This window comes from Marmota flaviventris, chromosome 17, assembly GCF_047511675.1.
Source record: "Marmota flaviventris isolate mMarFla1 chromosome 17, mMarFla1.hap1, whole genome shotgun sequence".
NCBI classification, from domain to species: domain Eukaryota; kingdom Metazoa; phylum Chordata; class Mammalia; order Rodentia; family Sciuridae; genus Marmota; species Marmota flaviventris.
The window spans coordinates 37,440,109-37,462,372 of NC_092514.1; the positions used below are offsets into that span (position 1 = coordinate 37,440,109).

The 22,264-nt window shown below is 53.5% G+C and overlaps 2 protein-coding genes across 3 annotated transcripts in view; one reads left to right on the forward strand and one right to left on the reverse strand.

Moving 5' to 3' along the window:
- The first annotated feature begins 2,912 nt into the window (after nt 1-2,912).
- Cdk5r1 (cyclin dependent kinase 5 regulatory subunit 1) lies at nt 2,913-7,158 on the forward strand. Of its 2 annotated transcripts, XM_027924198.2 has the most exons (3): nt 2,913-2,983; nt 3,294-4,191; nt 4,287-7,158. In XM_027924198.2, exons 2-3 carry the CDS (start codon nt 3,435-3,437, stop codon nt 4,307-4,309), a joined length of 780 nt encoding a protein of 259 aa, XP_027779999.1. In that variant the 5' UTR covers nt 2,913-2,983; nt 3,294-3,434; the 3' UTR covers nt 4,310-7,158. The 2 variants fall into 2 exon arrangements, with proteins under 2 accessions (XP_027779999.1, XP_027779998.1); XM_027924197.2 differs by having other exon boundaries at nt 3,294-7,158.
- Nucleotides 7,159-8,840: 1,682 nt separating this feature from the next.
- The window catches only part of Myo1d (myosin ID), a 310,288-nt gene continuing 296,864 nt past the window's right edge, over nt 8,841-22,264 (reverse strand). The window contains exon 22 of the mRNA XM_027924185.2: nt 8,841-11,278. Within this exon, the coding sequence (XP_027779986.2) occupies nt 11,122-11,278 (157 nt within the window). The 3' untranslated portion in view covers nt 8,841-11,121. The remainder of the gene's footprint in view (nt 11,279-22,264) is intronic.

Sequence of the window (22,264 nt, forward strand, 5' to 3'; positions counted from 1 at the left end):
TTTCTCGCCAAGGGTCCCAGGCACCAGTCTTCACAGTGCCAGGACTTTCTTGGTTGTTAAGGAGTCACTGCTGGTGTTAGAAGCAGAGGCTAAGGTGTCTGCACTGCTCTAGTGCCCTGCTGTGCATTGAATTATGTAATCTGTGCTGCCCAGAAGGGCCACTAGATGCTGCTCTGTGATCCCTAAAGAACAAAGACTTCCTCAGGAACCAGGGCTCAGCCCAGCTTTATATGGAACCCTTTCTGGAAGCTGTAGCTGGCTGCTGCTTGGCCTCCCTTCTTCAGGCTCTCATGGAAAGTGGAATATGCAAAACAGGGAACTGGCATCATAGTCCAGCAAGGCAGCTAACAAAATTGTTGGCCCTTCAGGTAACTAGAGATAGGCTGTAGGATAAGTAGGCTGGTTGACAAGGGTGCTAACTGGACATCTTCCCACAGTTGTGTGATGAAGAGGACTGGGAAGAAAATCCTACGTCTTGCCTTTTGGGTTCTTGCTTTCTGCCATTTGGGGCAGATTGTTGTCCTCCTTTTCTTCCTGATGGAAGCTGGGGTGGGGGAGCTGTGTGATGCCTTGAAACAGGCAGGGCTGGGGTGGGTGGGGACAGCCTCTTCCCTCAGCAGCAGGTAGGCTGGCAGTGCCATCCCATACCTGCTCTGCTGCAAATAAAGATTTTGCTTCTGACCAATGTAAGAAAGGTTGGGATAGTTCTGTGGAGGCTCTTTGAGGTGATAATGAAGGCCTAACTTGAAAAAGGCAAGAGATAACACAAGTATAGCCAGGCTGGCAAAGACCCAAGCAAATGTTGCTCTGTTTGGGGAAGCAGGGTGATCAAATTTGGTATTGCCAACTATGAATTGGAATAGCTAGTATTGAAATGCAGTTTCTAAGGGGTGGATTACAGGCTTGGAAATCTGGTTATAATTTAGGAAATTAAAAGCATTTAACCCTTGCTTAACATTGGCATCAGAAGGGAGCTTAAGACAATGGACACAAGGCCAACCTAGGAGCTGAGCCTCTAGTAGGGGCCTGGGTTCATCTTTTCTTTATAAAGGAAGAGAGACGTTTGACCAGAGGACCTGAAGGACCCAGAAATTACTTCTCACTTATTATTATTAGGGGAAGGGGGAACACAGATAGCTTTATCTGAAGAGTGGGTAGGTTGCTGAAGTGGTTTGAACATGGTTTGTCCCTTCGAATTCCCAGGGCTTAGTCGTGACCTTATGACTTTTAGAGGTGGTAGGACCTTTAAGACAAAATCCTGGAGGCTCCACCCTCATGATGGGCTTAATGGAGTTCCTTTGAGAAAGTGGGTGGTTATTGGAAGCAGGTCAGCCTTGCACCTGTGCTTACTCACCCACACTGCTTACTTGGGCTTCCCATTGGCGAAGCCCTTACCTGGGCATATTGTGCTGCAGGAGCTTGGCGGTCCAACCTCCAGAACTGTGAGCTGCAGCCACCTATTTTCTTTGTAGATTATTCATTGTCATGTATTATGTTTAGAAAACGGGTAAGATGTGTAGCTTGAGGGATGTTCAAAACATCCCTCAAAGTGCCTGCCTTCCTCAAAGTGATGAGAACAGCTGTTGTGGACTTTTATATTATTTAGTACAGAGCAGTTTTGCACTGTGTGGTCACCAAGGACCCTAAAGCTTTCAGTTGCCACTATTGACAATAATCTGGGTAGTACATAAGCTCTTAGCACTTTGTGACTTGGCAGCATTCATCTGGATGATATGAGATCCCCTTCTCTGCCGCCCTAGGGCAGTTGGCAGAGTGTGCAAATGGTCAGTAATGGGATATTGATAGCCTCTTCTTGGGAAGCTTCCTTATCTCCAGGTCCAGATATGGTAATCTGAATTAAGAATCAGGTTTATAATCAGGTTTGCATCAGTCTCCAGAACCATACACAAATGAACCAGCAATAAATGAACAGTAGCTTTTGCGAAGGATTTGGTTTTATTTCTGAAGCAACTCTTACCCGGACCAGAATTTTGCTCAGTTTTACAACTACTACTGTGAAGTTTTCAAGTTACATTTAGAAGACATTTAAATCAGGATCAGGGGCTCCTTGGAGGCGCCGCTGCCTTAGTATTTACCATAATAGATGGGTTTAGGTCCAGCCTGTCGGTTGGTGCAGTGGTCCAGAACGGTCCTCGCCTTTCTGGCCTGGGTTTGGGATCTATCTAGTGGCGGGCGTTTACAAGGATGAAGGCATACATGTGCGTGACACTAGGGCGGCCTCTAGTAAGGACTGTGTCCTCCCCGCTTAGTGGCGGACTTTTCATGCCCCAGGGGCGATGGTCTGCGTCCAGCGGCCGCGCGATGCCAGGGCTGGCGGCCGCAGATCGCCCTGGCTGCCGGCAGCTGCGGGCTGCGCGGCGGGAACAAAGGCAGCACGTGGCGGGGCGGGGCCGATGTCGGCCCCGCCCGCCCTCGGCGCGCCCCACCCGCGAGCCCGGCAGGCTGCGCGGGAGCCTGGGACTCACGCGGCCGCGCGGCTGCCGGCGAGCTGTGCGGGAGGGGGCGGCACCAAAGGGCCGGGGCGGGGCGGGGCGGGCGCCGGGTGTCCCCGCTGCCGCCCGAGCTGGCTCTTAGATGGGGCGCGGTGAGTAGAAGCGCATCCCGCTCGCGGTCGCATCTGCCGCACCGTGAGCGGCTCGGGTCGAGGACCCTGGCGGCCGCGGTTCCGCGACGCGACCAGGCCCGCCAGAGCCGACTTGTGGACGGCGCGCGCTCCCGAGGAGACTGCTGAGGCGCGCGCCGGGGGCGGGGGCGGTAACGGCGAAGGCGAGGGCAGCCGAGTGGGGGGCGGGGCCGCGACGTCTGCAGAACCTTGGACAGAAGCTCCGGAGCTGCTGCCGCCGCCGCCGCCGCCGCCGCCGAGCGCGAGCCCCGCGGAGCCCCGCCGAGCGCCGGGACTGCGGCGGCTGAGCCGCGGCGCGCATTGCGGAGGGCTCGGAGGACTGGAGCCGCCGCCTGCCTGGTAAGCCTGCGCTGGGAGGTCGTCCGCTGTCCGGCAGAACCGGGTCCGGGCCGCGCGAGGTGGGGAGGCGGGGGTCCGCGGCCGCCTCCGTGGGCGACCAGCCTCCTCCCTGCTGCGCCTCCAGACCGCGGTAGCGGCGGGCGGGGGTGCTGCAGTGGAGGCGGCGCGGGGGCGCGGGTGGGGCCGCGGAGCTCGAGGAGGTTCGGGCGAGGGTCTGGAGGTAAGCCCGCGGGCGCCGCGAGGCGCGGGGCAGAGGGGGCGCAACGCGGAGCACCTCTTGGTGTTGAGAACCATCTTGTTTTCCACGCAGATCTGGAGGGGCAGCACGCGTGCCGGGAGCGTCCCCTCCTCCTTTTCGGGGCCGCCGCAGGCTCAGTGAGCCGTTTTTTCCCTCTGGCCGGCAGGCTGGGCGCGCAGGGACGCGGGCCCCCGCTGGGCGCGCAGCGGCACCATGGGCACGGTGCTGTCCCTGTCCCCCAGCTACCGGAAGGCCACGCTGTTTGAGGATGGCGCGGCCACGGTGGGCCACTACACGGCCGTGCAGAACAGCAAGAACGCCAAGGACAAGAACCTGAAGCGGCACTCCATCATTTCCGTGCTGCCTTGGAAGAGGATTGTGGCCGTGTCAGCCAAGAAGAAGAACTCCAAGAAGGTGCAGCCCAACAGCAGCTACCAGAACAACATCACGCACCTCAACAATGAGAACCTGAAGAAGTCGCTGTCCTGCGCCAACCTGTCCACATTCGCCCAGCCCCCACCGGCCCAGCCGCCCGCACCCCCGGCCAACCAGCTCTCAGGCTCCCAGACCGGGGTCTCCTCCTCTGTCAAGAAGGCCCCGCACCCCTCCGTCACTTCCGCAGGGACGCCCAAACGGGTCATCGTCCAGGCATCCACCAGCGAGCTGCTGCGCTGCCTGGGCGAATTTCTCTGCCGCCGGTGCTACCGCCTGAAGCACCTGTCCCCAACGGACCCCGTGCTTTGGCTGCGCAGTGTGGACCGCTCCCTGCTTCTGCAGGGCTGGCAGGACCAGGGCTTCATCACGCCGGCCAACGTGGTCTTCCTCTATATGCTCTGCAGGGATGTTATCTCGTCTGAGGTGGGTTCAGACCATGAGCTCCAGGCCGTCCTGCTGACCTGCCTGTACCTCTCCTATTCCTACATGGGCAACGAGATCTCCTACCCGCTCAAGCCCTTCCTGGTGGAGAGCTGTAAGGAGGCCTTTTGGGACCGTTGCCTCTCTGTCATCAACCTCATGAGCTCCAAGATGCTGCAGATCAATGCTGACCCACACTATTTCACACAGGTGTTCTCCGACCTGAAGAATGAGAGCGGCCAGGAGGACAAGAAGAGGCTCCTTCTAGGGCTTGATCGGTGAGCCCTGTAGCCCTGGTCATGGCTCAAGGATTCATTTTTAAAAATTTATTATTAAATCAGAGTTTTGTGTACAGTATGTGTCTAGCAAAGCCACCAAGGGCCTCCCCCTTCCCATGTTCTCTCCTTGGGAATTTTTCAGCCCTGTGAAGAATTCTGGAGACTTGAACTCTCAAACCTTGTGCAAACCCAGATGTACTCGAAGCCACCCAGGCTGACCTCCCGCTTTGGGGAACCCAAGGGGCTGACTAGCCCCTGCTGCCTGTGCCCTTGCTGGATCCATGGTGGGTGAGGCTGCCCACTGCTCCCTGGATGGGAGCTGGTGAGGGGGTCTCTGGCTGCGGGCCCAGGGAGGAGAATTGGGATTTCTGGTCAGAGGTCCAACTGTTTTGGATGGTTCATTCTCCCAGAGGCTCCTCAAGCCAGCTACCCTGACTGAGCCTCAAAGACAAGGGTTTTGAAGCAAGATCCCCGTAGCCCTGGGACATCTTCAGTAGAGGAGGGGCAAAGTGGGTCTCGTGCAATGATTGTGTCCAGTGGTTTGCCTGCGCACGGCCCTGGTTTGCGTTTTCTTTTTTAGGGAGAAGGGCTTTCCTTTAGTGGAGAAGTGGAACTTGCCCCTCTGCCCCTTGCCCACTACTCCCAGCTCCCACATTAGTGTTGGCTAATGAGCTTGTTTGCCTCATTAGGTTCTTATTTTGGGTCCCAGCTGAAGGGGTGGGGTGAAGCTGGGGACAGCTACTTTCCTGGGTGAATTTTTCATTTGAATAACACAGCTTAGTCACCCTGTGGTGAAAGCCAGGACAGTGGCAGCTGCCCATTAGCAACAGCCTGTCTTCTGGGCAGGTGGAGAAGTCCACACCTGAGACCAAGCTGGTGCCCACCTAAGTGCTAAGGCCTCTTGCTGGTGCAAAAGACATTTGTCCTGCCGAGTCCGGGTAGGTGAGATCAGCAGTAGGGGTGATGTGATAATGGTGTATCCCACCCCCACCCCGTGTTAATTTAAAGCTGTTTCCAAGCAGTTCACTTTCTTCTGGAGAGGAAGCCTTGCTCTGTAAGGCCCAGTGAGACAGCTGGATCTTGGAGATAATTACAAGATGGGAGTTTGACTCCTGATTGCTTTGGAAGCTTGGTGATTCTGTAGCTGATTACTTGCAGCTGCTAGTTTTGGTGTCCACCTTACCCTAGTTGTTATGAAAACACATGTTATGTACTTTACCTGTTTTCTTTCTAATTCTCCCAGACTGGTGGCTTGGGAGAGGTCCACGAGAAGGAAGCAAGTCTTCCTGTGTGGCCCCCACTCTTCCTTTGGGGACCAAATAGCAGTGTGAAGATGCTGTAGAGGATTCTCTCTTCCAGTCCTGGTCACCAGGGAGTGCTGGAATTGGGGGCTGGGGTGGGGGAGGCAGAGGTCATTTTACATAGGATTAGATTCTAGGTGGCAGCCGACTTCTGCACAAGCACTACTGAAATTCACATTAAAAAAAAAAAAAAAGCTGTGAAATTGAGGTACCAATTTAAGAGGCCTGGAGCAGAGCCTTTTGGTCTGAGGCTTTCCCAGATATGGGGAAGAGGGCCTGCCCTGCCGGAGAGCCTTTCTCCAGCTACTCCTTGAGGCCCACACTGAGCCAGTTCCTGGGACTGTGAGATAATCGGATGCAGAGCTGGAAGGCACCTGCGGCTGCTGGCACAGACTTCACCACAGCCTCTCTTCTCTGCTGGTTTTCATGCAGCCTGTCTTTACATCCTGCTGCCACTCGTGACCCGAGGTGGGAGGCCTGTGGGGGCAGCTGGCCCCTTCAGGCACAGAAGAGGAGCTTCAGGTGCCTAGTCTCAGCAGAAGGGTGCATGTTTGTAGTCCATACAGCTGGCTGAACCTGGCCTAGAACTGTGCCATTAAGTTGCATCCACAGGATTCCGGTTTTTTATCTGTTTCCTTCTCTCTCTGTAAACTTTATTTTATTTTTTGTTATTGTTGTTTTTTGTTTTTGTTTTTGGAGGAGGTACACATTTCAGGAGATGTTGTGGACTAAGAAAACAACTCTAGTTCCACCAGTGTGAAGCCTGTGTGTTCTCTTCTCTTCCCTTGCACTGGTCATCAGTATTGTAAAGGAGCAACTGATATACTTGAGTGTGCAAGCAATGAACCCATTTGACATGCTGCTATGAAGACTACTTTTAGAACAACAACAAAAAACTAACCTACAAAAAAACAACAAAAAAAAAAAAACAAAAAAAAAAACCTTTATTCTTTAATTGTTGCTTTTACAGTGATATTGTGCATGCAAACCAGGAGCATTTTGTGTCTTAAGAAAAATAATCTTAGAACAGATGGCTGTGAAAATTACACCCATGCACAGAACAAGCCACAGGAATAATAGTTCAGGATTTGGTTTTTCTCTTTTTCTTGTAAACCTGAGGGTTGATATATTCTTTCCATGCAGTTACTAGAATTTAGTTTTGTTCCAACAGTTGTTAAACTTGCAATGAAAAGAAAATGTGCCATTTTTTTTCCTCTCAGAACTATTCATAGCTGTATATTTGAAACTGCTAATTACACATGTGTGATATATGTTGGTTTTTTAGTGCAATTTCTTCTGTAGCTATTCTTTGACCAAACTGTGGGTATTGTTAATATTAATTTATATTTGTCTCATTTTGTATGTATGTGTAGTGTGTGAGTATGTGTGGTTTATAATCTGACAGTCATGAAGCTCAGTTTGGCTGTAATTTAATTCCCCTTTCCTTATTTTTATTTATTTTTGTACTGTGCTGATTCAATAAAATGCACTGACCATCCATTACATAGACCTCTTTTTGTGGGCCCGTCATTTGTGAGCAGGCTGGGATACTTTTTAATGCATGATTTATGCACTTGGAATTAAATTGGATTTGTTATTGGGGAGGGCAGGTGGAACAGAGCTAGGGGAAAGGGCTGAACACGCTAAGGAGATTAAGAAAGCAGCACAGGTTAAGTAGGCTTTGGGTTAGTGGTGGGGGCTCCCTTTGTGGAGGTGGATGACTGGTATGTTGAGCCAAGGAGGGTCAAGCTCACACATATGGCCTGGCCAGTGCTGGCCAAGTGGGTTTCTGCATGGGCACTGGGCCTTGGACCAATATGTTGAGGCTTGTTGCTTAAGGCTGCTGCTCCTGTGTCCCTGAGCCTGGCCCTGCTCAATGCTCACTGCCCAAAGGCTCCTGGGCCAGTAGGGGTGGACTTGTGTCCATGTTTAGGTTTAGGTCTATGTAGGTTTCCTGCAGAGAAGCTCAGTGCTGGGGCTTCCAGAAAAGCAGCCAGCCCAGCCTGCAGTTTGGGCAGGGTAAGAGCCTCCTAATTCTGGTGGTTTGGGCCCAGTCCTGTCGAGCTCATGCCACCAGCCTCAGCTCAGGAAGAGGGCAGCGGGGACTTGGTCTTCCCTTGCTCCTGCACCTGGTTGTTAGAAGCTGTCAGCCTGGGAACACGGTTACTGGTTTCCTCAAGGTAACTCCCATCGGCTGAGTCATATTTTCCTGCCAGTGACTGGGAAGCACTCTGAGGTGGCAGAGCCTCAGGTGCTGGGAATGCCCCATGGCCCCCACTAGGCCTCACCTTGTTTGCCTACAGCTCCCACTCCTACCCGAGAGCCCATTTTTGCTTTCTCCCACCCCACCCCTTCTCCAACCAACTACCTTGGAATGAGGCCATTTTGTCCTCTGCCATAAGATTCTGAGCCCATCCAGTATACATGTTTTTATTTCAGTTAATGTTCTCTGACACCAAGCAATGGGCTTCAAGATTTATTTATTATTTATGGAACCCAGGGGTGCTCTAACACTGGGCTCCATTGTTTTTTGAGACTTGAGGATTTTTAAAAAAAATTTTCATTTGTAGATGTTTATTTTTATGTGGTGCTGAGTATTGAACCCAGTGCCTCTACCACTGAGCCACGACCCCAGCCCCTGAGACTTGAGGATCTTGCTAAATTGCTAAGGCTGGCCTTGACATGAGATCCCATCTTAGCCTTCTGAGTCACTGAGATTACAGGAGTGTGTTGTCATGCCCAGCTCCAAGCTTCTGGATTCTAGAACACAGGCTTCAAAATGGTATAAGAAAGTGTTTGGATTTAACTCCACAGCCTTCTCTCCCCACCTCCTTATTCTTCCTTCCCGTTCACTAATAACTCTTTACTGGGATTGAACCCAGAGGTGCTTTACCACTGAACCACATTCCAGCCCTTTTTATTTTTAGATTAGGTCTTGTTAAGTTGCTGAGGCTGGCCTCGATCTTTGCGACCCTCCTGCCTCTCTGCTTGCCCAGGGGCTGGGATTACAAGTGTCCGCTACCATGCCTGGCCTTGATAATGTTTTTGTTGAAAAGCCTTGGACAAATTATCTTCCATTTTACATTATTTGTGCTTAGTGCTCTCTTCTGTCCTCTAGAATAAGTTGACTTTAAGCTAAAATTTTACAATTATAATGTTCAATGACAGATAAGAAGAAGAACACCTTTAAAAATAAGATTTAATGCTTTATTGCTCTTAATGTAAATCAAAATATGCTTTAGAAATAAAGTTAATTTAATGGAAAATAGGAATATATGCACCAAACCATAAAACTGCATTTAAGTCAATCAGGAGAACCCACTTCATTGCATACAACCACTGCCTTCTTCCCTTTGCACCCCTGATGCATTCCCATGGTCAGTCCTATCCTATAGTCTTCACCTTTCTTCGGTTGCCACACCCTGTGACTTCTTTTAGTACATTATAAAAAAGTGCTTGTGGACAGCAGCGTCCAGTGGCCTCAACAGGAAGGCCCTGGTGCTGGGCTGAGGGGCCCCAGGCTACATCAAAGGGTGGGAAAGAAGAGTCCAAGCCCTTCATTTTATCCAGCCTCTGACAGGCAACTCATTTGGCATGGTCTATTTTGGTGTGTTTAAAAACATGTGCAGTGTCTAGTGTAAAGCAACAAGTTTGGGGCGATAAGTGGAAAGGGGAGGTGAAGTTCCAGTTAGATGGTTCAACTAGTGTCTACTGGTGATTGGCAAAACTATGAGCGTTGCTAAACTGGGCTAGTGGCACCTCTGCACTGTGCAGGCAGCTGACCAGGTTGGAGAATAGGAAAGTGTTCCCAAGGACAGGATGCTAAAAGGATTCTTTGTTGCAAATTGCACATAGTGCAAATCTCTGCAAATCCTGGGCAGGGGGTGGGAGGATGGGGTGGGGTGTCCAGGATGGTGGGACCACCTTGGGTTAGCCAGGTGACCGCATCAGGCCCAGGAAAGACACAGGAGCTGGCACACAGGCACTCGGTGAGTTCCGCTGGGTCAGGGTGGGAGGATCAGGAGGGGCAAGCATCTGTGGCAGAAGCTGAAGACAATCTGTCAGCCCTCTTTATACCCTACCAGCTGCTCCTGAGGCACGGGCATACCCTTACCCTCTTTCATTATGGAGTATCTGCTCCAAGGTTGTTTTTTTAAGGCTCCCCAAAGAGAGGCCTGGGCTGCCCAAAGGCCTCAGTATCCTTAACAGCTGAGGCTTGGGGAAGAGGGAGGTTCTCTGAAGTGCGTGTGCTTTTTTGCTGACAGAAACTGGCAAGATGGCAGCATTCTCCTGGTAGGAGGCCCACAGGCCCCAGGCTCCAGTGGGGATATGTGCACAGCTTTACAGGGGGATGTGGGGACCCTGGCCTGGCCTGCAGTGTCAGGACCCCATGCTCTTGATTTCTGATGCTCTGCCTCCTATGGTTCCTGTATGCTCAGAACCCCACCCTGGTTCTAGTTCTCCCAGTGAGTAGGAAATAAGGAGTGAGAAGAGGAGAGCTGCCAAGCACCAGCGCTCCCCTCACCCCGCACCTGCATTTCCTCATTAGGCCTCCCGACACAGTGTGGCCACAGCAGAGACCATATTTGATTAACAATCCTGCAAACTGCAAAAATCAGTGTAAGATGGATGCGGGCTGTAGGTAGGGAAGTTAGAATATCCTCAGGGCATCATCACACTGTCTCCACAAAGAGTGGGTCAGAAGGCCCAGGCTTCTGGTTCCTGGTGACACTGGTAGTCTCTGAGGGGCAGGCTCTGGGAAGGAGGGACTCTCTGTTGGGGTCTATAGGTGAACCTGCTCACCTGATGGCTTTGGCTGGCTGGGGAAAGAGGGTCTGCTTAGGCACTCTGAGCTGGGTCTCCAGGACTGCAATCACCTTGGGGGAGGAGAGGCAGCAGGCAGGACTCGGGGAGAGAACAGGCTACAGCTCAGCTCAGCCACCAGGTCTCCTCCACTCCCCGGGGGAGCACCACTTTTGCTGGGGAAACTTCATTCTGGGCTCCCCCAGCCCATCTCTTTGCAGGAGTCAGCAGCTAGACTGACTCAAGGCCCAGTGGGTTGCCCTGGCCATTTGAGGGATGGCTTCACCAACTAAAGGTACCATCCAGTTGCCTCTGAGGTGAGATGTGTTCTGGGTGTCAGTCCAGGGGTCTGGAGCAGGATACGGGGTCTTTGGTTTTCTGAGCAGGGACTGTGGAAAGTCAAGACAGCAGAAGATGGAGACCAAAGGCAGAAAGCTGGGAAGATGAGCTCCCAGGGAAGGGCCTTAGAAAGGCAGGCGTGGCCCTCCCCAAGCCTGGGCCCTCGCCAGCTGCTTTCTGGTGGCATTAGTGGAGATGCGGCAGTCAGGCTGGAAGGAGGCTGAGCGGGGCCAGCGCTCGAGGGCCTCAGGGGCCGAGCCCCTCGGACAGCCTCACCCTAGGCCCAGCCTCCTGCCCCCAGGCCAGGCCTCTGTGGTGCAGTGGTCAGTTCCCAGGCACGCTGAGGATGAAGCCCGAGCGGTTCTTGGTGAAGTCGGGCTCTGGCTGGTTGAGCCGCGTCTCCACGGAGACGGTGCACTTCTTCCCATGCAGGCTGCACTGCACTGGATTGGTGACGTTCACTTGAAGGTGGCGATTCTCACTGGAAAACCCAAAAGACCAGGCAGGCAGTTAGCAGGCAGATTTAGAATGGGGTGATTTCCCTGGCCACCCACAGGGGCCTGCCACTTGCCAGGCTCCTCTGGGCTGGTGGGTTCTATTTAACTTGTTTCTTCACAGATGCCCAGAGAGGGCTCGAGAGTGCTAAAGGGAGGTGGAGGCTGGGAGAGAGTGGAGGCTGGGAGAGAGCAGAGTCGAGGTGCTGGGCATACCCTCCACCACCAGTGGCAAAGCACAGGGCCCGCCGCTCATCTCTGGAGAAGCCAGCAGGTGCAGCTGGTCCAGGGCAGGCAGGTGTGGCTGAACCATGAGCCCCTCTGGCTCAGGCTGAGGACCAGGTCACTTGGGCGTTAGGTGTCCTGGGGGGCAGGGTTCTCTGTCTTGTGACTATTAATTGGTTATCGCTGATTGTGACAGGGAGACCCATGGGGGACAGTGTCTATCAGGGGTAAGTGGACACTTCCTCCCCACATACTCCCCGATGAAAGGAGAGTCTGCTGGGAGTCTGACCCTGGCCCCCCTCTATCACACAGTCCACCTGTGAGAAGGCTGTCCCAGTTGACCACAGCTCTGAAGGCTGTGGGCCTCCTGGAGGCTGGAGTTGTGACCTGGCGTTGCCAGGTCAACTTTGCTGATGGTGCCTACCACCCTGGCAGATGGGAATGGCGGGTACAGGTGGTGGTTGCTCCCACTCCTGTGTCCACTAGGAGCCCTGTGTGGTAGGAGCTCACGTTCCCCTGGCCTGGGAGCGATGAGCCTCCTACTGGCCAGAGAGGGGCTTCATGCAGGCCCTCCTTGTTCTAGGTGGGGGATCAAGAGCTGAGGGGCAGCATGGCGGGGCTCTCCCTGCTGTAGAGACAGGAGCCCTTTCCTTCGGCTTCTCACACTGCACTGAATATACTTAAGCTGCTGCTTATTTTAAGAGCTGAGAATCCTGTCGAGCTAGGCTGGCACCTAATATCCAGGCACACACCAGCCTGCGCTGGGGAGGGAGAGGAGAAAGGCAAGGCCTGGGAGCCTCTAATCAGGTGGGCTGGCTCTGCCCCATGTGCCTAAAGCCTTGGGAATCCCTTCGTGACTCTGGGGTGGCACATGGGGCGTGGACAGGCTGGGTGCCCCTGAATACTCTTCTGGACCCACTGGTCTGAGGTTGCTCTTGGCGTTGAACAGTGAACGCCAAGCTGCCATGTTCACGTGTGGCGGGAAGGCCAGGGCTGAGGCCAGTACATGCTGAGCGTCTGTCCAGCCTGGATGTGCCCTCACTGGGCCGCTGTGAATATGAGGCGCTTTCTGAGTACTGGCCTGGCCGGGAGGCGACTGCCCGGAGGCTGAGGCAACCTGTCAGGCTGTGTGCGCTGCCAGAGGGGGCCTGACAGCAGCGGGCCCAGGAGAACCCAGGCTTCCCCGGAGTGCCTAGCCCAGGGCACCATGTCCAGGGACTCCCCATGACGCACCCCAGAAGGCTCTGAAGTTTGGGAAGTAATTTTAGGTGTTCTTAGGGGCTCTTCTCACAACCGCTTCCTACCTGCTATGATTAGCTATGATGTAGAGGCAGAAAACGGACCAGGAAGAGGCCCATGGTTATCACTTATGGGCATTAGGCATCTAATACTTAATATCTTGTCAGCTGCAGCTAAAAGCTTGGCTTAGAAGCTATTTTTAACCAGACTTGGACATAAAAATAGCAGAGCCCATCAGAGGCAATGACTCAGGCCGTCTTCCATTCCTGCAGGAGTCAGGGCTGCTCTGCAGGTAGAGTGTTCACCTGGGTCCTGGTGCCGGCCCGAAGCAAGCAAAGCCCCAGCTCTGTGGCGCTACTGTGGCTGGGGATCTCTCCAGAACCAGGCTGGTTCCTGAGCCTCCCGCCTGGGAGCCAGCGCCCTTCCTTCCCCTTCCTGGCTCTGCCCTCCTCCTTCCCCTGTGGAACCTGGTAAATTACACCTGGTGGGTTCTAGAATCACCTGGGGAATGGGCTTAGGTGCCCATACTCCAAGCTCTCCCCAACACCATGCTCCTGGGCCTGTGCAGTCCTCCCAGCAGGGTCCTCCTTCCTGGCCTGGTGCCCCGAGTCTGCAGAGCGGCCCTTCCCCTCCTGTTCAGCTGCTGGACCTGTTCTAGGTCTCTAAGAGGCGGTAGAGGCTGGTGAGGAGAGAGGTGTGAGGAGCACCCAGGGTACCGAGGACAGACTTGGCTTTGAACATGGAGCCCTCTGGGGGGTAGGGCGGGGTGAGGGAAGCTGGCTCTGGGTTGCTTCTCCCACACTGGGCTGGGCTAAGAGCTCTTGTCCCTTTCTGTCCCAGTCAGTAAGCACTAGAGTAAATACTAGCTGGGGAGCAAGCGGGAAGCAGATGACAGAAAGGGAGGGGGGCAGTTCCCTTCCTCAGGGAGCTTCCTGCAGAGGGGACAGCAGAACACTGCGCTGGAAGGCGCAAGATAGGTCCTGCGTGGCTGGGGCGGGCTCTCTTCCCTCCTGGAGGCCATCTGGAAGCAGGAGCTGCTGCACTCTTGACCCTCCCCAGCTCCGGGCCCTCTCCCCTCTCCCTGTCCCACCCTCCTGGGCCAGCCCCACAGCTGCTCTGTCCCCCCCAGCGGGGTGCACCGTCCCAGGACAGTGGTTGGTTGTCCTGTCCTTCCTGTGGGCAAGGCTGGCTCTTGGGCATTCTACGCCACAGGCCCAGCCCACGGGGCTTCTGGAGCAGCTGTACCCAAGTGGACAGAAGGGCCCGTGTACATGTCAAGGGGCCTTGCTGCCATCTCCTCTCCCGGCCACATTTCTGAGCTACCCCTGACCTGGACCACAGATTCTGGTCTGTGGCAACAATGAATTCCTACTTCCTGTGTCTCAATGCTGACCCTCAACTGAATGAGAATGAGTCACAGACATATTAGGAAAGAAAAGGCAGCGTTTAGTGATGCTCCCACATCCCCTCTCCACCTCGGGGGGGTTTCTGGGTGATGCTTTCTAAGCCCACGTGAAAGTTCTCCTGATTCCTTTGGGGTCTTAATGTAAGACCCAGAGGCCTTAGGGCTGGAGGGTCTGGATTCTTATCCAAGTCTTTCATACCTCTATGAAGGTCTTTTGCAACTCTCAAATATATATAGGAAATCCATTGCCTATTTTATGGTGAAAATGAATGGAACGAATACTCTCATCCATCCATTGATCTAGCCTCTGCCCTCGGACGCCCTGGCACTTACCCAGTGCTTACTCCACGTCAGACACTGTGCCAGGCCCTGAAAGACCAAGTGAGTTTGTAGCCAGAGAGCGGGGGAGGGGTGGGGTTCCCTGAGCCCTGGCAAGCTGCTTGCCCTCATGGGATTTGCAGTCTGGCGAGGGATCTGCACCAGGTGCCTGGTCATAAAGCACCGTATGTGGGAAACCCACACTATGATTTCGCTTCACGGGGGAAATTTTACTCCTTTCTCAAGTGCTAAGAACCTCCAAAAAGAGATGGTTCAGGAGAGCTATTATTACAGACTCAGTTTATGTTCTCTTCACACCATAAAAACCATACGAATGCTTCTGTTTTGAACCATCCCTTCCTGACTGTCTTCATGGGGCGGTGGATTCTCAATCTATTTAAATCTGACAAGTTTACGGAGCACCCTGCCTTGTGCACTGCTTCCACTTTGAGGATGCAGGTGCCTGGAGGGCGGAGAAGGCTCTCACAGGGGCTCAGACACAGGGCCCTGGAGGCTGCGGATGCTCCCAGGACAGATGGGCAACACCAGCCAGGCCGCTGGCCCTGGGCTTGCTAGGTCCGCGTGACGTTGCAGGCCTCGGTGCACCTGCTCTGCACACTGCTGGCCCAGCAGCAGAGCTCCATCCCCTCACTTCCCCAAGTTCAGATGCCCATTGCAGTCTCTCAGCCAGGGACAGCAGAGGGCACGACGGTCAGCATTTCCTAGATCGAATGCACACCCAGTCTATGACGTGCATTCCAAAGGCAGAGTGGCCAGAAGCCAGTGAAATGGAGGGTCCCAGAGGGAGGCCTGAGAGATGGAGGGTCCCCAAGGGAGGCCTGCTCCTTAGAAAAGAAACATTTCATGTTGACTCCCCAAGTGACGGGATGTCCCTGGGCTCCTGCTCTTTTCCTTGCATAGCCCTGGGTGGCCCTGGCCTATTGGGTCTGGACTGAAAAGGGGATTGAGATCATACCTCAACAGTGAGGGCAAGAAGAAGTGCCTCCCTCCTTCTGTTCTCAGCCACACTCAAATGGTGCCATCTATACACTGCCATCGACAGACCACAAAAGAAGAAAATGTGGATTCAAGTGGCAGTTCCTCAGTAAGTTAAACACAGAATGACAAGACAACCCTGCATTTCCACTCCAAGATATGTATCCAGAGGAAATGAAAACAGATGTTCAAAAGCTTGTCCACAAACATTCAGAGCAGAGCTATTTACAAAATGTGGGAGCAACCAAATGTCCATCAGTGAATGGATGGATCCACAAAATGTGGTATGTCCATTCATTGAAATATTATCATTCAGTGGAGAACATTACTCAGCAATAAAAAGGAATAAAGTTTTGACACATGCTATAGCATGATGAACCTTGAAAATATATTGCTTAGTAAATAAAGCCAGATACTCAAGGCCACCTGGTGTATGGTTCCACTTATAGTAGGAAAATCTATAGCAGAGAATCTATAGAGACAGAAAACACAAGAGCCATTGCAAAGGGCTGTGGAGAGTAGGGTGTGGTGGGGCTGCTTAATGGGTATATAGTTTCCTTTTGGGGTGATGAAAATATTCTAGAACTAGATAGAGGAGATGGCTGTGCAACACTGTGAATGTACTAAATGTGGGATTCATTTCTTGGTGAATTTCATCGCAAGAGTTTTCCTTTGAAAGTGGACTGATTTTGCCAGGTGTGGTGGCACACGCCTGTAATCCCAGCAGCTCAGGAGGCTGAGGCAGGAAGATCACGAGTTCAAAATCAGCCTCAGCAAAAGTGAGGTGCTAAGCAACTCAGTGAGACCCTGTCTCTAAAATAAAATATAAAATAGGGCTGGAGGGGTGGCTCAGTGGTCAAGTGCCCCTGAGTTCAGTCCCTGGTGAAGGAAGGAAGGAAGGAAGGGAGGGAGGGAGGGAGGGAGAAAGAAAAGCTGGGCATGGTGATGCATGCCTGAATTCCAATAACTCTGGAGGCTTAGGCAAGAGGATTGCAAGTTCAAGGCCAGCCTCAACAACTTAGTGAGGCCCTAAGAAACAGTGAGAACCTGTCTCAAAAAATAAGAAGGGCTGGAGATGTGGCTCAGTCAGTGGTAAAGCATCCCTGGGTTCAATCCCCAGTACCAAAAAAAAAGTGGGCTGATTTAGAGGAAACAAAAGACCTACCCTCTCACCGTGTTTTCTCTCCCCCTTTCAAGTACGACCCAAATGATTTCAAGACCGGCAAGAAGTTGCTGCGGCCGAGCAGCGCTCAGGGCTGCTCCAGGGCCTCCTGACTGGCTCTTGCTGGAGCTCTACCACGTGCCGGAATCTTTAGAGAGCGCGAGCCCTTTCTTCATTTTTTAAAGGAAAGAAAACAGATTTTATACATGGAAACAGGGTGTCTCCTGTGACGGCGTGCCAAGCCGAATGACAGCTGCGAACGGAGGCAACGGGGGGAGGGCTTTTTCCTCCCCATCTTCTGTTACAGGATTTAGTGGCTCAGCAAACTGTGGAATTTCGGGGGACTTTCATCTCAGTCATCTGTTCTCAGCCATCATCGCAGGCAAATGGCCTCTGCCAAGTCACTTTGCTTCCTTTTCCATCTACACTCGCTGTGGCCGCCCAAGGGTAAATGCAGGAATGGATCAATGTGACTACCCAGGGTGGACCCTGGGCTGCTGAGGAACTGAATCAGCCCTGAAAATGACCCTACCTGTCCAGGCCCCTGGTCAGTTGGCTGTGCAGGTCTCTAGACTGAAGTCAGCCCATGAAGTGGACCTGGGCAGTGGGTCAGGTGCCCTCAGCCAGGGGCAGGATGGACCGTGGGTTCTTCCCCATGGTGGTCCAGTGGCGCTCCTTCTGGGCACAGGGTGATGCATTTTAAATCCAACAGATGCACCGAAGGGAAGCGCAGTGGGAGTGGGGTGCAGCCCAGTGGCCTGAGAGCCATCAGGGTGTGGGCAGGAGTGCCCAAGGACAGTGGGAGGCTGATGCCAGGTTCTGGTGTGAGGTCACAGGACATGGCGGGAGGCACTTCCTCTGCACCAAGCCTAGACAGGCAGTAAACAGACACTTCTCAAAGAGATGAAAAGTGTCTTCAGTGCTTCATGAGGAACCCTAGAGGCTAGGTTTTCCACCCAGATGTCACCGGGACAGGTGTGCTCTCCAGCTCCCTGAGGACAAGGGCCACCGATTGGGGTGTCTGGAGCGCCTGGCTGAGCTCTGTACTATATTTCATTTCCTTCAAGCAGCAGGCCCCTCTGTGGGCTCAAACCACAGAGGGCCCCTCTTTCACAACCCTGCCATAGGAAATGCCACTTCTGCTTTTGTTGGGGTACAACAGATACTCGTACTAAAGTCACTTCTAAAGTGAGACCAGGAGGCCAGCACCCAGGCAGCCAAGGGCAGCGAGGCTGCGCTTCCTGGACTAGTCAGTCCTTTCTGGCTCCATGGCTGGTGAGGGATTGGGGCAAAACCATTTTAACTTAGAAAATTAAATTTCTTGTCATGCAACAGCTGGGTCAGATCCAGGTGCTGTCACCAGTCAGCAACCCTGAGGCCTCGCCTGAGCCTGGCATCTGTCTACCAGGGCCCAAGTGGCAGAGGCTGCACTTACCACCCCGCCCACTGTGTCCCTCACACTACCCCAGGACCCTCTTGGCCTGGGACACCTTTCCCCAAGACGCTCTCCTCACATGGCCCCCAAGCCCCCGGCACTACTGACCACAACAGGCGGGGCCCTGCCTGGAGCAAGTAGGTCAGGCCCAGTCATGGCCCTTCCATCAGAGACGGGTGATAGGCAAGGTCAACACCCTGTAGTGACTAAGCATGGGATGCACAGAGGAGGGTGCCCTGGCCTTGGGTGGCTGAGGTGGGCTCCCAAGAGGAAATTACAGCAGACTGAAAACCCAAGGGTGGTGAGACTTCTTGTAGGAGCTTTTTTGGCTCTGTTTTCTCATTTCTGAAGTGTTACTGTATGTTCAGTTCTCTTTGTTTTATATGTCATTGCACTGTGGTGTCACCTATGCATGGGACCCAATCATTGTCCCCATCCTAGCATGAAGTCCAAGCATATATTCTCAGCCACCTCTAGACAAATCCCCCAATGCCCTTCAGCCAGCCGAGTCCTCCTGGGCCCAGTGCTGAGCTCATCCTCCTGACCCCCTCTCCTAAACTGCTCCCCTCCTCTTGTCCAGCCTGTCGGGGCCGCAGGCTCCCCAGTCAGGGAGGTCAGGACTCAGCCCAGCTCCCTTTTCTTTCTCCACTGCCCACACAGAGCTGAGCTCTTCCGACTCTCCCCACGGTCACAGCCACGGCCCAGAGCCACGCCCCTTCCCTGGTTCCTGCCCCCAGAGCCACGCCCCTTCCCTGGTTCCTGCCCCAGAGCCACGCCCCTCCCTTGGTTCCTGCCCCAGAGCCACGCCCCTCCCTGGTTCCTGCCCCAGAGCCACGCCCCTCCCTTGGTTCCTGCCCCCCAGAGCCACGCCCCTCCCCTGGTTCCTGCCCCCAGAGCCACGCCCCTTCCCTGGTTCCTGCCCCCAGAGCCACGCCCCTCCCCTGGTTCCTGCCCCCAGAGCCATGCCCCTCCCCTGGTTCCTGCCCAGCCCCCTAACTGGTTTCTCTGCCCTCCTCCGCGCCAGGCCCTCCTTCAAGCACATCCCCGCCGTGTCATCAGAGAGCTCTGTTCCGGGCACACGGACATCCCGCGGCTCCCTGCTACCATTTCTTGTCATCCTCCAAGCTTTCGAGGTGTCCAGCCTCACACCTAGTGGTGTCCACCTGTGGCCTCTGCTCTCCCACGGCCCCTAGCATGAAACTGGCCCAGCAAGGGATAAGAGGGACAAACCTGACTCCTGCAGGGTTCGGCAAGTCCTGATTATGGTTCTAAAGAGGGAATGGCTAAAATGGACATTAAAGGAAAGAAGGGGTGACCTGCAAATGGCAGGGGGCTGGCTGCAGGGGGCAGGAGGGGACGCTGGAGCCAGCATGGGAAGAAGGCTGAGGTGCCAGAAGCACTGACTCGAGCAGAAGTCACACCTGGGGCCACCAGTGAGGGAACAAGGACTGAGGCCCTGCTTACAGACAGGCCCTCCACAGGCTCCCGGCCTGTGAAAAGGACATCAGAATTTTTGCCTCTCCAGCTCTCCTCTCTGTTGACCTCTTGAAAAGCAAATCCACTGCGGCTCACCGAAGGCAGGGAGAAAACCTCAAGAACCGAGAGGAGAGGCTCTGAGCACAGAGGCAGGCCGGCCTCATCCAGTGGGGGGACAAAAGTTCACTCTTCAAAGGGCTGACCCAGAGCAGAGCAGCCCGGAATTCTGCCCCCGTCTATCGTCTGAGCGAGGACAAAGCAAAGACTTTCTCAGAACACAGGGCCTCTGTCGCTTGGCCAATCTCTGCTGTCATGGGAAGAATCACCGCAGGACACTTCATTAGGGAAGAGCCAGGGCAGAAGGAGAGTGCGAGGTGCAGTGGGGCGAGTAAAGGGGGGACTTACAGGCAAAATCTAGGCAGATCAGAGCGGAGGAAACACCACTGTGACGACAGGAGTGAACCGGACTGAGTTCTGGGGTGTGAACCGTCAAGTTGAACCCAAATCCAGGATGACGACAAGAAAGGGGGGTGGTGTCCCAGCAGACGTTCCAAGGTCCTGGTCTCAGTGGTGGAGAGTGGGGACGCTGAAGGACCTCAGCCTTCCTTCAGATAAGCACACACATGGGAAAAAATAGGGGAAACAAGAACAGCAGGACACACGACTCCCCAACAACAGGAAGGGTGAGAAGAGAATCTGACCCTTCAGGGAAGGTCCGAAAGGAAGACAAAAGAGGCAAAGAAGAAACAGAACAGGAAAGACTCCATACTCCTGAATGAGCTGAAGTGTACACACGAGTGCGAGGGCCCTGGATGTGTCAACTGTTAAAGGGGATTTCTCAGATTAATTTAAAAATCCAGCTACACACTACTCCCAAGAAACACGCCTGAGTCATAATGACACAGAAAAGTTAAAAAGGGGTGGAATAAGATATAGGAGTCAAATGTTAGTCAAAAGCAAGCTGGCCAGCGGGCGTGGTGGCAATGTGCCTGTGATCCCAGGGACTTGGGAGGCTGAGGCAGGAGGATCTCAAGTTCAAAGCCAGCCTCAGCAACTTAGTGAGGCCCTGAGCAACTGGATGAGACCCTGTCTTAGCATAAAAAATAAAAAAGGGTGAGGATGTGTCTCAGTGGTAAAGTGCCCCTGGGCTCCATCTCTAGTACCCTACCCCTGCTACCCCCCAAAAAGCTGGCAAAAAGTACTGCTGGGGAGAAAGCTCATAGGTAGTGGTTTTCTTTATCAAGAGCATCCTCTCATGTGAGTGTGTGTGTGTGTGTGTGTGCGCGTGCACACAGGTGTGGTGCTGGGGTTCAAATCGAGGGCCTTGTCACACAGCACATTCTACGACTGAGCTACATGTCCAGTCCCAAGCGTGGGGAGACACCTCAGCCAGGCAGTCCTCTCCCCTCCCAACCCAGGAGGAACACAGAGAGAAGGCAGCAGCCCAAAGCCCACCAGGGCTCTCCCCAGAACCCGACCATCCTGGATTTGGATCTGTGGTGTCCTGGGCTATGGTATCATCACGGCAAACAGCAGAAAAGTAACAAGGGATTTACAGACATCAGTTTGTGGAGTCCTCAGTACAACATGAGGCGAGTTCAAATTCCACTTTCAGAAGAGGAAATGAGGCCCAGAGAGGCTCAGGACTCACCCAGAGTCATACAGTAGAGGCAGGACTGGAGCCTGGGCACTGTGGGCCAGTCTTCCTGCTGAAAGAACAGGGTGGCATCCTAGTGGTGTCCCCTCCTTGTGCTCTCTGCTCAGTAGGGCACTGAGCATTGTTCCTGCCCCATCAAGAACTCCTAGGAGTCCATCAATGTCCACAGAAAGAATGAATTTTTAAAAAAGTGACATGATGAAACCAGCAGCCAGGGCTATGTCAACACAAGACTAACCTAAAGACAAGGCCAGCATCAGGCATCTTCAAAGGAGGGTTGTTAGGCGGCGAATCCAGCATGAGCGGCCAGGCCGGGGCCCACAGAGGTCAGGTGAGGCACATGGGTGCTACTGGTTCTTTGCTCCACTCAAGGGACTGTTTATATATGTGGTTAAAAGATATTAAGATGCACTAGGAACACTATCCAAGGAATGCCTTTTGTAGCTGGAATCCTTTTACAGAATGAACCGCTACCCTTCTCTGTAAACCCAGACTTCCACAGATTAGGTGCTGCCTCCTCACTTTTTAAGGAAATGAAAACACTCAAAAAAATTGTTTTTTGACAGTACTGGGGACCAAGTACAAGGGCCTTGTGTGTGCTAGGCAAGGGCTTTGTCACTGAGCTATATCCCCAGCGGGACTCATGGCAAACATATGTGTAAAGTCGGAGAAGTTGCAGGAATTATATCAGTGAGCATGCTGTCACTTTTATGTCCTGAGGTTTAAGGGAGCAGTGGTTCTATGCTCATTTCTCTACAGTACGCTATGTAGTGTGGGCAGGTATTTCCAGTGGTCACTTAGCTGTCTGCAGGGCTGGGGCTGCTTCATGCCTTGGGCAACTGTTAGTGGGTCTTGGGCTGGGGCGGGGGTTGGCAATCATCATCCATTTATTAAGAACCTGCCATGGAGTATGCATGAGCATTTTATACGCGTCATCTCATTTAATCCAAGACTGTCATTATAAGGCCCTGACATCATGCTCCTTTTATAGATGTGGAAGTAGCAGCTTAGAAAGGTCAAGTGACTTTTCACAGGTGGAAGATGGCGAGGCAGGGCCTGT